General features: G+C 45.4%; 1 protein-coding gene across 1 annotated transcript in view; it reads right to left on the bottom strand.

Moving 5' to 3' along the window:
• Positions 1-17,332, bottom strand: part of LOC124594462 (inactive ubiquitin carboxyl-terminal hydrolase MINDY-4B) — a 335,745-nt gene that overhangs the window by 68,162 nt on the left and 250,251 nt on the right. Inside the window, exon 2 of the mRNA XM_047132838.1 lies at positions 5,478-5,566. Within this exon, the coding sequence (XP_046988794.1) occupies positions 5,478-5,566 (89 nt within the window). The remainder of the gene's footprint in view (positions 1-5,477; positions 5,567-17,332) is intronic.

The raw sequence follows: 17,332 nt of genomic DNA, 5'->3' as shown, positions 1-17,332 counted from the left end.
ACGGTTCTCTGATGCCAGTTACCGACCCATGCTGAAACACCCATGTCAGTACGTGATGTAGTCTCTACGGGTGGCAGTACAGGCGCTGACTCAGGCCAGTCGATCGTATAGATGGCGAATACTGTCCTTCGATACGTCTGTTCCAACGTTTCACTCACTTCTGTAAGAGTGGTCGGCTGACGAGTCGCGCGAGTCTCTTCTTATCCCATCATACCCCACACTTACTCGATTGGAAACTAGTCCTGAGATCGTGCTGGCTAGGGAAGTTGCTGCACGTCTTTCAGAGAACGTGGAGTTTCAAGGGCTGTGTGTGGGCGAGCGTAATCCTGTCGGAACAACACATCACCTTCCTGTTACAAGAACGGGCCCATCAACATTCTGCATGTACCGAGCGCTGGTTAGCGTCACCTCCATAAACACGAAAGGTGAACTACAGTTGTAGCTTACCGCACGACAGACCATAAGGTCTGGGGTGGGGCCGGTGTGTCTTGGACGAGTGCACTTTACGAGACAGTGCTCACCAGGTCTACGTCGTATGCGCTTCACTTGCGTGCAGGCAGAATCTGCTTTGAAAGCTGAAGACCACGGCGCTCCATTGCATAATCCAAGTGATCCTCTGATGGCACCAGTTGAGCCATGTATCTCGATGCTGTGGCGTGAGTGGAAGACGGGCTAGAGGTGTGTGCGCCCGTAGCCCCACTGCTAATAACCGGTTCGCAACAGTTCGTGTTGAGACATCTGGGTTCACAAGCCTTCTTATCCGTGCTGTGATAGCTGTACGATCTGCCACAGCTGCCCTTACAATACAACGATCCTGGCGGACGTCTGTGATGTTTGGACGAACAGAAACTTGTCTAGGGCTGTGAGAATATTCACGTGACCACTGATACCAGCATCGTTGCATAACTGACGCAACACTTCGAACCTTTGAGGCAGTTCTCCGAAAGGACCATCCGCCAATAGAAGGGCACAAGTGGACTCCTTTCAAACTCGCTCGTGTGGCTGTTGGAAGCATGAGTGCTTCTCCGTTGCTGCGTGCTTGCTTCCCACGTTTGCACCACACTGAGTCTTCTGGTTGCGAGCTTTCTCTATTAAATGATAGACACAAATGGCACTCTGGTAGCTATGTGACTACGCTATCAGTTGACGGATGATGTTGAAACATTATCGGTATATCTCCTATCCCCCAGGATGTACTGATTTTTTCCGACAGTATACAATAGTTTATCTTAATTAATTATATTTATATGTGCCTATCAATATCTACAATGGAGGAAACGCTTCTCGCGATCTGTTGATGTTATTTTGCTATTTATAACGTCCGCTTAATCTTATAGACGAAAAACTGAGCAGCTGCCTTTTACATTTTCGATATGCAATCATATTAACTGTAGTCCACAAGTTTTGGTCGCCTGCAGTTGTTTCCAGATCGCAGTCTGATTGTCTGCAGAGGAAGGAATGCTGGGAACGGAAATTCGCCAAAGAATGGCGCAAGTATACGGAGAGCACTGCATGTCTGGTGCAAGGATAAAGGCGTGGCACGAGCGGTTCAAGGAAGGTCAGATCTCGTTCGCCGAAGACGCACCATATGGAACGTCATATGGCATTACCGATACCAGTGTCCATCAGGTGGATGCCCTCACTACTGAAGGCCGGCGAGTTACAGTGGCAGTGTCTTCCCAGAGGTCGGATTCAGCGTTGGAATTGCAACGGGTATGCTGTGCTTTCCGTACACTTGAGCCTGTCTCCAATGAAGATACGTTCCCCGCACCCCTTACGCTGTTAGGAAGCGTTCTGTACACTTTTGATCTTGTTTTTAGACCTCCATCTGATTTTTTAAAATAATGTAGGTACATATCTAAAGTTTTATTTTGCGCAATTCTGAAAATCATACCCGGTAGATGGCTTCCCCTTTTGCCCGGGTGCGGCAATGTAACTTCCTCATTAGAGAGGCGCGCCATTCAGGCTGTAGCGGTCGTAGCGGGGCGGTCGTGGTCTCATTCGACAGGCGTAGTTCTAAAATGTTGTTTGTTCTCTTCCAGGTCAGACACAATCACGCGTCGGAACAGAGAGGAATGTGCGTTTGCGATCGAGGCCTACTTTTCGAACAGCTGCTCTATGATTAAAACCCAGCGCGCCTTCCAAAACCCTTGAGTGTAGTCCAGCTGGGCCGTGTCCCGGGCCGGTAATCAGTTGTTACATGGACCGTGCCCCGGACTGGAAATCAATAGTTACATGTGTTACTACGTTCAGACAAATCGTGAGTACGACGACACGAAGAAATGGAGTCTCTCGGCCCATGGGATCACGGGAGAACATTGAGGAAATGAGAGGTTCCGTCTTGCAATCCCCACGACGTTCTGCGCGCAGAAATACGTTTGCCCTTGGACTTTCCGATCGTTCACCGAGGCGAATTCTTCACGATGACCCTCATCGCCATCAGTATAAGTTGACAATTGTACAGGACCTCCCCGAAAGCTACTAAAGTTATCGGAGGAACTCATGTTCGCACTTCTCAAAAACGTTTCTGACGCAATTGTTTGTTTCAGTGATGAAGCCCATTTTCGTTTGACTCGATGCATCAACAAGCAGAACATGCATTGATGGGTCGACACCAATCCCCAAGAATTGCGTCAAACGCCTATGCAGTCATATGTATAAAGTCACAATGTGGTGTGCAACTTCCTCAGCAATTTCCCCGGGTTTTTAACACAATTGGGTCAGAGTGACAGCGACTTCAGACCGTCATGTTTTCATGTTGGAGGAATTTTTTTCCACTACTTGATGAACTGGACTTACGGTGCATTTGGTTCCAACAGAACGGAACAACAATCAAACTTCAAGGGCATCAATGACTGTTTTGAAGGAACACTTCCCTGACCGCCTACATCAATATGGGCCGGTTTGGAGTGGCCAGCCCGCTACCCCTGTTTGGCCCCTTGCTTTTTTTTGTTAATAAAAATCTTGCGTATATGTCAACCGTCCCAGGACGCTACAAGACCTGAAGGCCAACATCTGGGCAGAAATTGGCGTCATATTCACTGCTATGCTAGTAAGGTTCATGAGAAACGTCAGAAATCGGCTTATTTAGTATTTGGGTAATGGAGGGGTCGCCACCTACCTGATACGATTCAAAACTGTGCAAAACAAAACTTCAGATATCTGCCTACATTATTATACGTTATAAACAGTCACAGCCCTACAACATTTCCTTGGAATACTCCCAAAACAAGCTTATGCTGTGTACTGTGTCACTGGTACACAGCGATGTGCACGAGAGAGAGTTACTTTCCAGGCACTCCAGCTGTGGCGCCACACCGATTTCCAATTTGTTGCCGCTTGGATCGTGCTAACAATATGGGACCGCTTTATGCTTCTGCTGCAAGAATGTCAAAGGGCCAGATGCATCCGTCGCCAGTGATATCAGCTGCTGCAGCGGGTGCTCATAACTGGAACTACTTTCCTCTTCACAAACGCAAGATCATTGCTCCAATAACAGGGTAAGTAACGACGCGCGGGCAGTGTCATTCACTTCGAACATTCAGTTCACAGCACTGTTCATTTGCAGTTCACATCCAACACAGCTCGCACCAAGTTCACGTTCGATCGCCTACAGTTCTACAGGTCCAGTCTACATCAGCCGACGCCATCTTCAGTGCCACTGTAATAGTTTGCTGCTCCTTAGAGGTATTCGTTGGGCTGCTGAATGACAGATGTTATTGTTGTCTTCAGTCCGAAGACTGGTCTGATGCAGCTCTCCATCCTGTGCAAACTTCTTCATCTCCCAGCACCTACTGCATCCTACATCCTTCTGAATCTGCTTACTGTATTCATCTCTTGGTCTCCCTCTACGATTTTTACCCTCCCCCCCCCCCCCCCCCCACTCTCCCACACTTCCCTCCGGTACTAAACTAACGATCCTTGATGTCTCAGATGCGTCCTACCAACCGTTCCCTTCTATGAAGTTGTGCCACAAATTTCTTTTCTCCCAATTTCTATTCAGCACTTCCTTATTAGTTAGATGATCTACCCATCTAATCTTCAGCATTCTTACGTAGCACTACATTTCGAAAGCTTATATTCTATTCTTGTCTAAATTGTGTATCATCCATGTTTTACTTCCATGCATGGGTACTCTCCATACAAATACTTTCACAGGACTTTCTGACTCTTAAATCTCTACTCGATGTTAACAAATTTCTCTCCTTTAGAAACGCTTTTCTTGCCATTGCCCGTCTACATTTTATATCCTCTTTACTTCGACCATCATCAGTTATTTTGCTGCCCGAACAGCAAATGTCATCTACTACTTTAAGTGTTTCATTTCCTTGAACGCCAAAAATATAATGAAATTATTATTCAGGGACCGAACTGAGCAGTCCCGCCAAAGAGTTGTATGTTTGGTAATTATCTTCAGTATCAACGCTCAAAGTTGGTACATAAAATTAACAAAAGTTTATTATACATCTAATGTTGTGTTGTCTCTGTTAATGTATTTTTTGTGAAACAGATACTAACAAAGAGAAAGAGGGGCTGGCCAGTACTTACCTCAGCTCAGTACAGCCGAAAGATACACAAAACAGAACAGAACAGGTAAGTACTGGCCAGCCCCTCTATCTCTTTGTTAGTATTTGTTTCACATCTTTATATGAGATTTTCCGTTAATCATTTAATGTAATTTTTGGAATTCTGTATTGACATACAGTTGTGAATCGTGCAGGCCAGCCACCTAGCACAGCAACTAAATAAATAACGGGAGATGGAAGTTGCTTGTGATGTTGGGCATCGCAAGGTTATGATGGATACGGCGTATCACACCCGTCGCTTCGTCTCATCAATAATAACAAGTACTATCTGCTAGGAAGACCTGAATCCAGTCACAAATGAGGTCCGATATTCTGTAAGCTCATATTTCGTTCACTAAACGATAACGTGGAGTTGTATCGAATGTCTTTGGAACGTCAAGGAACACGACATCATCTTGCGCACCAGTGTTTACGACGCTCTAGAGAGAGAGAGAGTGAGTGAGAGAGAGAGGGGAGTGTTTCATTGTGTTTCACAGGTTTTCTATTTATGGAACCCATATCAATTTTATAGATGAGATTTTCATATTGTGTGAGCATGAAACATGTTCCACAATTCTGCAAAAGACTGACGCCAGCGATGTAGGAATGAGAAATACAGGTCACTCTTTCTTCTATCGTTGTAGCAGTGGACATCACTAACCTTTTAAAAGTGCGAGGCATTCTTTATTACGAATTTGATTAGCGAGTAAACATATTGTGAATGAGAGGTTAAATGTCTAACTCCTTGAAGAGAACGAGATGGTTGTGGTTGGCGCTAGGCATTATTCTCAATGCTCGCTTTTGTGCCAGCAGTGATTTATTTCTGTGTGAATGTTACCCCTCTAAGCTAGCTCATTCTGTGGGTCGCGCCAGCAGCTACTCGCTACTCGCTCCACACTACTCGCTACTCACCACTGCCTCCTCCGGCGTGATGGGCGTGCCGCCGGTGACGGGGTTCTTCTGCAGCACCAGCCGCTGCTTGCGGGCGTACATCACCCTCTCTGCAACAACACGCCACCATTACACATCACACAGCGCACAGAAAATAGCATGCACTTCACATTTTACATTACACGAGCCCAACGTTTCGGAAAGAGAATGTTTCAATAAAATTACGGCAATAGGGTCTAAATTGATGATCACTTTAGTGAACTAACACAACTATTGTTTATTATGAGAGTTATTAACTTTTTCAGCTCTACCGGACCTCACTCGGCATACTGATTTTCCGCTTTGGCACCAGTGTCGGACGACGTCCGACGCTACGTTCTGTTACTTTGAAACTTTCAATCGTCGACGCGACCGAGTGAACGCAGTCGTATGTAAATTGAGAGTAAAAATGGTTCAAATGGCTCTGAGCACTGTGCGACTTAACTTCTGACGTCATCAGTCACCTAGAGCTTAGAACTAATTAAACCTATCTAAACTAAGGATATCACACACATCCATGCCCGAGGCAGGATTCGAACCTGCGATCGTAGCGGTCGCTCGGCTCCAGACTGTAGCGCCTTAGAACCACACGGCCACTAAATTGAGAGTAAGAACGAATTTTTCTCAGATTTCAATTGAATGATCTTCAGTTTTACTGTAACGGGATGTGTTTCGAGGCTTGTAGCGTCGTATTCAGGTGTGTTCACATTAAAGACTAACGATAAGCCAGTGAAAATGAAACGCAGGGTGTTCATAAAGTCCCGCTATTATCTAAAAAAAAATAGTTTTGGATTTAGTTAGTTTCATGTTCTGTGGATCATTTTGCATCATAAATCGCAATGATGTGGAACGAATCATTTTACAACAACATCGCAATTTTTTTGTAACCATGGTAATAGAAATTCCTGTACGGAATAGAAAGAGTTGTCAAGGAGAAACTTTTTCACTTTGTTTTCAAAGTTTAATTTGCTGTTGTCAGACATTTTATATCACTGGCTAAGTTGCGGGGATAGTTTCTCTGAAAGGGCACGGACGACTTCCTTCCCCGTCCTTCCCTAACCCGGGCCCCCTCCTGCAAATGAACCATCCAGTCATCTGGTATTGTACACACATAAAAAAAAGTCTTGCATCTCCTCGGTTCCGAGAGTTTCGGAACCTGTACAGAAAAGTGGAATAGAGATCAACATAAACATCATTTCCGCCCTTTTTATTGCTCATTGAAACCACACTTTGCATGTTGTACCACCATACAGCGAGACCTTCAGAGGTGGTGGTCCAGACTGCTGTACACACCGGTACCGCTAGTACCCAGTAGCCCGTCCTCTTGCATTGATGCATGCCTGTATTCGACGTGGCATATTGTCGACAAGTTCATGAAGGCGCTGTTTGACCAGATTGTACCACTCCTCAATGGCGATTCGGCGTAGATCTCTCAGAGTGGTTGGTGGCTCACGTCGTCCATAAACAGCCCTTTTCAGTCTATCCCAGGCGTGTTCGATAGGGTTCATGTCTGGAGAACATTCTGGCCACTCTAGTCGAGCGATGTCGTTATCCTGAAGAAAGTCAATCACAAGATGTGCATGACAGGGGCGCGAATTGTCGTCCATGAAGACTAATGCCTTGCCAAAATGCTGTCGACATGGTTGCACTATCGGTCGGAGGATGGCATTCACGTATCGTACAGCCGATACGCCTCCTTCCATGACCACAAGCGGCGTATGTCGTCCCCACATAATGCCACCTCAAAATAGCAGGGAACCTCCACGATGCTGCACTCACTGGACAGTGGACAGACGATTGTCTGGTTGAAGGCATATGCTACACTCATCGGTGAAGAGAACGTGATGCCAATCCTGAGCGGTCCATTCGGCATGTTGTTCGGCCCATCTGTACCATGCTGCATGATGTCATGATTGCAGGCCGACCGCTGGTGGCCGAGCGGTTCTAGGCGCTTCAGTCTGGAACCGCGCGACCGCTACGGTCGCAGGTTCGAATCCTGCCTCGGGCATGGATGTGTGTGATGTCCTTCGGTTAGTTAGGTTTAAGTAGGGGACTGATGACCTGAGATGTTAAGTCCCATAGTACTCAGAGCCATTTGTCATAGTTGCAACCTTGGACCTCGCCATAGACATCGGGAGTGAAGTTATGCATTATGCAGCCTATTGGGCACAGTTTCAGTCGTAATACGACGTCCTGTGGCTGCACGAAAAGCATTATTCAACATGGTGTCGTTGCTTTGAGGGTTCCTCCGTGTCATAATCCGTAGCTAGCGGTCATCCATTGCAGTAGTAGCCCTCGGGTGGCCTGAACGAGGCATGTCATCGACAGTTCCTGTCGCTCTGTACCGCCTCCATGTCCGAACAACATCGCTTTGGTTCCCTCCGAGACGCCTGGACACTTCCCTTGTTGAGAACCCTTCCTGGCACAAAGTAACAATGCGGACGCGATCGAACCGCGGTATTGACCGTCTACGCATGGTTGAACTACGGACAACACTAACCGTGCACCTCCTTCCTGGTGGAATGACTGGAACTGATCGGCTGTCGGAACCCCTCCGTCTAATAGGCACTGCTTGGGTGGGTTTAGTAACATCAAAAAATGGTTCAAATGGCTCTGAGCACTATGGGACTTAACATCTCAGGTCATCAGTCCCCTAGAACTTAGAACTACTTAAACCTAACTAACCTAAGGACATCACACACATCCATGCCCGAGGCAGGATTCGAACCTGCGACCGTAGAGGTCGCGCGGTTCCAGACTGAAGCGCCTAGAGCCGCTCGGTCACCAGCGGCCGGCTTAGTAACATCTGTCAAAGGGATTGTGTCTATGATACAATATCCACAGTCAACGTCTATCTTCAGGAATTCTGGGAACCGGATTATGCATAACTATTTTTGATGTGTTTAATTAGGTACGTCTTTGGTCATTTTGAACAGCAATGGATTATGCATAACAAACTTCATGAGGGAATAAATATATTGTGAATCAGTAGTCAGAATGCTCAGCTTCTTAAATAGGTGTCTACAAGACGATCGTGGGCGAACACGACATGTTATTCTTACAGCACGTTTTAGAGTAATGAAGTCTTGCTATCTTAAAGATCAGTTAACCTTGAACATTATTCCATATGGCATAATTGAATGAAAGTATGTAAAATTTGTCAGCTTAATATATATGGTGTCTACAATTAAGGTAAGGACGACCAACTGATGACTTTAGTGCGGGTGCGCATCACGCTCGAACTCGCAGAAGGATCGGCGAAATGCCGCGAGTAGTGAGGATAATGAGCAAGCGGCACTACGTTAGCTGTATGTGGATAAGTTGAAAATATGGATCTGACGGGGGGTGCGCTAGGGTAGTTCGCGCAATTGCGACGACTGCTGTATATAGATGGTGCAATGGTCACCGCACCTTTCTAATAAACAGGAGACCTGGGGTCGAATCCCAGTCCAGCAAAAACTGCCAACTTTCTCCTTTGTTTTAAGTCAATGCCCACTGGCAGCTGATGTTATTAATTCCTTTGTGTCTTGATATGTCAACTTACTGGTTTGTCTCTGGCCAAGATTTGCAATGGTTGTAAGTGCAAATGTGGCTGAAATAAGTGGTTTTTAGGAGTCACAAAACGCGCTTTTTTCCAGTTTAAATTCTCATCAATATAGACAGCTAAAACTTTTGAACTTTCCACCCTACTTATTATTCCCTCACCATGTTTTATGATTGGTGTAGTACCACTAGATGTGTAGAACTGAATATGATGTGTCTTTTTAAAATTGAGACTGGGACCATTTGCAGAAAACCTTTCAATGATACTTTTGAGACTATTGTTTACCATTTCTTCTGTTTCTGTATGTATGCTCAGATTGATTTCAATACTAGTGCCACCTGCAAAATTCAGTCTGGAACCGTGCGACCGCTACGGTCGCAGGTTCGAAGCCTGCCTCGGGCATGGGTATGTGTGATGTCCTTAGGATAGTTAGGTTTAAGTAGTTCTAAGTTATAGGGGACTGATGACCTCCGCTGTTAAGTCCCATGGTGCTCAGAGCCATTTGAACCATTTGAACCATCTGCAAAAGAACTAATTCTGCTTGTTGTTTATTAGACGGAAGATGGTTTACACACATGAGCAGAGATAGTACCTACGATTGAGCTTCGGGAACCACATATTTGATTTCTTCCCAGTCAGAATAACACCCCCAGACTACACTGGTTGAATTACTAAGTACAAATTTCTGCATACTTTTGGTCAGATGTGGCGTTATCCATTGATTGGTTGTACAGCCAATCCCATAAAGCTTCAGTTTATCTAGGACAATACTGTGATTCACAGAGTCAAATGCCTTAGATAGGTCGCACAAAATACAGACCGGCGCTATTTTACTGTTAAGTGCTCATAAAATTTGATGAGTGAACATGTAAATGGCATTCTCAGTAGAACAGTTCTTCTGAAATCCACACTGTGCAGGACACTATTAGAGATAGAGAATAATGTTTTACTGTAAAACATTTAGCACCTTTCAAAGTTTTTTCATTTATCCTTCGTTGCAGATTTGACTTGATGTGCATAAAAAAGGCGACAGGTGGTGTCATCTGGCGTGCAAAATTTAAACCTGTGACAACGGTACTGCGGTATTACCAACGCCAATGTGGGAGGGTACCACCGGCAAAAAAAAGCATAATGAGTTGGTTAAAAAAAAAAAGGCTGGCAGTATCAAAGACCTTCCTCGACTTGGACGTCCTCCTTATGTCTCAAGCATGTGCTGACAGAGTGCAAGCTGCACTCCAACTTCAAATTTTCGAAATCGCAGAAAACAAGATCAACTGTCCGTGAAGTGTTACATAAGCGGTTACACCTATTGCGTACAAAATGCAGATGGTACAAACATTGCAACCAAATGATCGTTCTCTGCGGTATGCACTCGCGTGATTCACGCTCACCTCCATAGATGCTCACACTGACTGCCTGAAAAAAGTGCCTATTTTCAGATGAAGCAACATTCCACATTTCTGGCTATGAGAATCTGCCACAACTTTAGGATTTGGAGCTCCGAAAACCCACATTACACACGTGAAGACAGCCGTGATAGCTCGAAGCTTAATGTTTGATATGGCCCAATGCACGATGGGGTGACAGGGCCATTTTTCTTTGCCTACAAAGCCATAACGGCAAATGTTTAACTGGAGACGCTCAAACAGTTCCTGCTGCCACAACCTGGAGAGCTTCAGCTGTCCATCATCTTCCAGCGTTACGGTGCGCTACCCACATTGGAGTCTGTACGTGAGGTTTGAGAGTTGGGTGGTTCGCTATGATCCCACCGCATGGCACCCGCGGTCTCTCGACGTCACGCCATTACGATCGCATATCCAGAACGCCAGTCAATGGTGTTTATACCATTCGTGCACGAATCAATGAAACAGGCAGAACTGTTGATACTGCAATAGTGACCCCTACATGGGAAGAACAGGAATGTCGCCTTAATGTTCTACGAGCGACTAGTGGAGCTCACAGTGATATTCTGCCATAACAGAAAAAAATCTTTGAGGGTTGCTAAACGTTTTACAACAAACCACGGTGCTCTATCTCTAATAGCTCCCAAGTTATGATATTTTGATATGATAACTGGATTTTATGGACAACCTATACAATTGCGTTACTTATTGATTATGTGTTAACAAGTATGTGTGTGTGTGTGTGTGTGTGTGTGTGTGTGTGTGTGTGTGTGTGTGTGTGTACGTACAAGGGCCGTTCTGAAAGTAACCTCCGGTTGATTTAAAAAAATACACCAAGTTAAATAAAAATATTTTAATATATACATCTTACAACTACATCTTTGCACTATTTTTCTACATAGTCTACATAGCGATTGAGGCACTTATCGTATCTCTTCACAAGCTTTGAAATTCCTTCTGCATAAAAATCACCCGCTTGTGCCTGGAGCCAGCCTGTGACCGCATCTTTGAGCTCTTCGTCGTCATCAAACCGCTGTGACCCGAGCCATTTCTTCAAATGCATGAAGAGGTGATAATCACTTGGCGCCAGGTCTGGGCTGTAAGGTGGATGGTTGATAACGTCCCACTTGAAGGACTCAAGAAGGGCCGTTGTTCTGCGAGCAGAGTGAGGACGGGCGTTATCGTGCAAAAAAACGATACCGGAAGTCAGCATACCACGGCGTTTGTTCTGTATAGCCCGTCGTAACTTTTTTATTGTTTCACAGTACACGTCTTGATTAATGGTCGTACCACGTTCCATGAATTCAACCAACAACACCCCTTTGGCATCCCAAAACACCGTTGCCATCTGTTTTCTGGCAGAAAAATCTTGCAAGGCTTTTCTTGGTTTGGTAGGCGAATTTGAATGTGCCCACATCTTTGATTGTTCTTTTGTCTCAGGGTTCACGTACTTTATCCAGGTTTCGTCACCGGTCACGATTCTGTTTAACAATGGTTCTCCTTCGTCCTCATAACGTGACAGAAAGTCTAATGCAGAGGCCATTCTTTGAGTTTTGTGGTGGTCGGTAAGAATTTTGGGCACCCATCGTGCACAGAACTTACGGTAACCCAATCTTGCTGTCACTATCTCGTACAAGAGAGTCTTAGAAATCTGTGGAAAACCAGTAGACAACTCCGACATTGAGAAACGTCGATTTTCACGAACTTTTGCAGCAACTGTCTGAACGAGTTCGTCAGTCACCAATGATGGTCTACCACTCCTCTCTTCATCATGAACGTTTTCTCGTCCACTTTTAAATAAACGTACCCATTCATGGACAACTCCTTCACTCATAACTCTTGGTCCGTACACGGCACAAAGCTCACGATGAATAGCTGCTGCAGAATATCCTTTGGCTGTAAAAAACCTTATGACAGCACGCACTTCACATTTGGCGGGGTTTTCTATTGCAGCACTCATTTCAAACTGCCACAAAAACTAAACTAGCGCAGGTACGACATTCACTCGACCACGGCTTGTTGACGACTGACCTGTTGAGTGCGTGAACGCACAGATGGCGTCGCTACTCCCCCCACAACCCGCACTGTGACCAATCGGAGGTTACTTTCTGAACCGCCCTCGTATGTATGTGTGTGTGTGTGTGTGTAAGTCGTACGAATGCAAATTTCTAAAAAAGCCTCAGTCAGGTTCTATAAGTAAAGTGTTGTGGAAATCTATATAACAGCCATACGCGATACACTGAGGTGACAAAAGTCATGGGATACCTCCTCAAATCGAGTCGGACCTGCTTTGGCCAGGCGTAGCACAACAACTCGACGTGCCGTGGACTCAACAAGTCGTTGGAAGTCCCCTGTAGAAATGTTGAGCCATGCTGTCTCTATAGCGTCCATAATTGGGAAAGTGTTGCTGGCGCAGTATTTTGTGCACGAACTGACCTCTCGAATACGTCCCATAAATGTTCGACGCTACTCATATCGGGGGATCTGAGTGGCCAAATAATCCAGAATATTCTGACATTGCGCACTGTCATCCATGAAAATTCTATCGGTGTTTGGAAACATGAAGTCCATGAATGGCCTCAAATGGTCTCTAGCTAGCCGAACATAAACATCTCCACTTCACAGCATTCCAGCCCAGAACGTTATGGAGCCAGCACCAGCTTCCACAGTGCCTTGTTGACAACTTGGATCCATGGTTTCGTGCGATTTGCGCCACACTCGAACCCTACCGTCAGCTCTTACCAACTGAAATCGGGACTCATGTGTCCAGGGCATGGTTTTCCAGTCGTTCAGGGTCCAGCCAGTAGGGTCACGAGCCCAGGAGAGGCGCTACGGGCGATGTCGTGCTGTTGGCAAGGTTTTACAGGAGTTCTAAATATAGCGCGTACTTCAATGCGAGATGCTTTTAATAATTACCACAACGAAATTCTGTCTCGAAATCTGGCCGAAAACCCAAAGAGATTCTGGTCATACATAAAGTACACCAGTGGCAAGACGCAATCAATAACTTCACTGCGCGATAGTAACAGTGTAGTCACTGATGACAGTGCCACTAAAGCAGAGTTATTAAACACGGTTTTCCGAAGCTCCTTCACCAAAGAAGACGAAGTAAATATTCCTGAATTCCAATCAAGAACAACTGCCAAGATGAGAAACATAGAAGTAGATATCCTCGGTGTAACAAAGCAGCTTAAATCACTTAATAAAGGCAAGGCATCCGGTACAGATTGTATACCAGTCAGGTTCCTCTCACAGTATGCTGATAAAATAGCTCCATATTCATACAACCACTCGCTCACAGAAAGATCCGTACCTAAAGACTGGAAAATTGCTCAAGACACACCAATACCCAAAAAGGGAAGCAGGAGTAATCCGCTGAATTACAGGCCTATATCACTAACGTCAAATTGCAGTAGCGTTTTAGAACATATACTGTATTCGAACATTATGAAGTACCTCGAAGAAAACGATTTATTGACATACAGGGTGTTACAAAAAGGTACGGCCAAACTTTCAGGAAACATTCCTCACACACAAATAAAGAAAAGATGTTATGTGGACATGTGTCCGGAAACGCTTAATTTCCATGTTAGAGCTCATTTTAGTTTCGTCAGTACGTACTGCACTTCCTCGATTCACCGCCAGTTGGCCCAATTGAAGGAAGGTAATGTTGACTTCGGTGCTTGTGTTTACATGCGACTCTTTGCTCTACAGTACTAGCTTCAAGCACATCAGTACGTAGCATCAACAGGTTAGTGTTCATCACGAACGTGGTTTTGCAGTCAGTGCAATGTTTACAAATGCAGAGTTGGCAGATGCCCATTTGACGTATGGATTTGCACAGGGCAATAGCCGTGGCGCGGTACGTTTGTATCGAGACAGATTTCCAGGACGAAGGTGTCCCGACAGGAAGACGTTCGAAGCAATTGATCGGCGTCTTAGGGAGCACGGAACATTCCAGCCTATGACTAGCGACGGGGGAAGAGCTAGAACGACGATGACACCTGCAATGGACGAGGCAATTCTTCGTGCAGTTGACGATAACCCTAATGTCAGCGTCAGAGAAGTTGCTGCTGTACAAGGCAACGTTGACCACGTCACAGTATGGAGAGTGCTACGGGAGAACCAGTTGTTTCCGTACCATATACAGCGTGTGCAGGCACTATCAGCAGCTGATTGGCCTCCACGGGCACACTTCTGCGAATGGTTCATCCAACAACGTGGCAATCCTCATTTCAGTGCAAATGTTCTCTTTACGGATGAGGCTTCATTCCAACGTGTTCAAATTGTAAATTTTCATAATCAACGTGTGTGGGCTGACGAGAATCCGCACGCAATTGTGCAATCACAACATCAACACAGATTTTCTGTGAACGTTTGGGCAGGCATTGATGGTGATGTCTTGATTGGGCCCCATGTTCTTCCAGCTACGCTCAATGGAGCACGTTATCATGATTTCATACGGGATATTCTACCTGTGCTGCTAGAACATGTGCCTTTACAAGTACGACACAACATGTGGTTCATGCACAATGGAGCTCCTGCACATTTCAGTCGAAGTGTTCGTACGCTTCTCAACAACAGATTCCGTGTCCGATGGATTTGTAGAGGCGGATCAATTCCATGGCCTCCACGCTCTCCTGACCTCAACCCTCTTGACTTTCATTTATGGGGGCATTTGAAAGCTCTTGTCTACGCAACCCCGGTACCAAATATAGAGACTCTTCGTGGTCGTATTGTGGACGGCTGTGATACAATACGCCATTCTCCAGGGCTGCATCAGCGCATCAGGGATTCCATGCGACGCAGGCTGGATCTACATCTACATCTACATCTACGTGACTACTCTGCAATTCACATTTAAGTGCTTGGCAGAGGGTTCATCGAACCACAATCATACTATCTCTCTACCATTCCACTTCCGAACAGCGCGCTGGAAAAACGAACACCTAAACCTTTCTGTTCGAGCTCTGATTTCTCTTATTTTATTTTGATGATCATTCCTACCTATGTAGGTTGGGCTCAACAAAATATTTTCGCATTCGGAAGAGAAAGTTGGTGACTGAAATTTCGTAAATAGATCCCGCCGCGACGAAAAACGTCTTTGCTTTAATGACTTCCATCCCAACTCGCGTATCATATCTGCCACACTCTCTCCCCTATTAAGTGATAATACAAAACGAGCTGCCCTTTTTTGCACCCTTTCGATGTCCTCCGTCAATCCCACCTGGTAAGGATCCCACACCGCGCAGCAATATTCTAACAGAGGACGAACGAGTGTAGTGTAAGGTGTCTCTTTAGTGGACTTGTTGCATCTTCTAAGTGTCCTGCCAATGAAACGCAACCTTTGGCTCGCCTTCCCCACAATATTATCTATGTGGTCTTTCCAACTGAAGTTGTTCGTAATTTTAACACCCAGGTACTTAGTTGAATTGACAGCCTTGAGAATTGTACTATTTATCGAGTAATAGAATTCCAACGGATTTCTTTTGGAACTCATGTGGATCACCTCACACTTTTCGTTATTTAGCATCAACTGCCACCTGCCACACCATACAGCAATCTTTTCTAAATCGCTTTGCAACTGATACTGGTCTTCGGATGACCTTACTAGACAGTAAATTACAGCATCATCTGTAAACAACCTAAGAGAACTGCTCAGATTGTCACCCAGGTCATTTATATAGATCAGGAACAGCAGAGGTCCCAGGACGCTTCCCTGGGGAACACCTGATATCACTTCAGTTTTACTCGATGATTTGCCGTCTATTACTACGAACTGCGACCTTCCTGACAGGAAATCACGAATCCAGTCGCACAACTGAGACGATACCCGATAGGCCCGCAGCTTGATTAGAAGTCGCTTGTGAGGAACGGTGTCAAAAGCTTTCCGGAAATCTAGAAATACGGAATCAACTTGAGAGCCCCAGTCGATAGCGGCCATTACTTCGTGCGAATTAAGAGCTAGCTGCGTTGCACATGAACGATGTTTTCTGAAACCATGCTGATTACGTATCAATAGATCGTTCCCTTCGAGGTTCATGCACGATGGATCTCCTGCACATTTCAGTCGAAGTGTTCGTACGCTTCTTAACAACAGGATGCATGTATCCTCGCTAACGGAGGACATTTTGAACATTTCCTGTAACAAAGCGTTTGAAGTCACGCTAGTACGTTCTGTTGTTGTGTGTTTCCATCCCATGATTAATGTGATTTGAAGAGAAGTAATCAAATGAGCTCTAACATGGAAAGTAATAGTTTCCGGACACGAGTCCATATAACATATTTTCTTTCTTTGTGTGTGAGGAATGTTTCCTGAATGTTTGGCCGTACCTTTTTGTAACACCCTGTATAGTCAGCACGGATTCAGAAAATATCGTTCTTGTGAAACACAACTAGCTCTTCATACTCATGAAGTAATAAGTGTTATCGACAGGGGATGTCAAATTGATTCCATATTTTCAGATTTCCAGAAGGCTTTTGACACCGCTCCTCACAAGCGTCTTCTAACCAAACTGTGTGCCTACGGAGTATCGCCTCAGTTGTGCGACTGGATTCGTGATTTCCTGTCAGAAAGGTCACAGTTCGTAGTAATAGACGGAAAGTCATCGAGTAAGACGGAAGTAATATCCGGTGTTCCCCAAGGAAGTGTTATAGGCCCCGCCGGCCGCAGTGGTCTAGCGGTTCAGGCGCTCAGTCCGGAACCGCGCGACTACTACGGTCGCAGGTTCGAATCCTGCCTCGGGCATGGATGTGTGTGATGTCCTTAGGTTAGTTAGGTTTAAGTAGTTCTAAGTTCTAGGGGACTGATGACCACAGATGTTAAGTCCCATTGTGCTCAGAGCCATTTGAACCATTTTGTTATAGGCCCTCTATTGTTCCTGATCTAC

This window comes from Schistocerca americana, chromosome 2 (genome assembly GCF_021461395.2).
Source record: "Schistocerca americana isolate TAMUIC-IGC-003095 chromosome 2, iqSchAmer2.1, whole genome shotgun sequence".
NCBI classification, from domain to species: Eukaryota; Metazoa; Arthropoda; class Insecta; order Orthoptera; family Acrididae; genus Schistocerca; species Schistocerca americana.
This window is presented reverse-complemented; position numbering and strand designations above follow the sequence as displayed.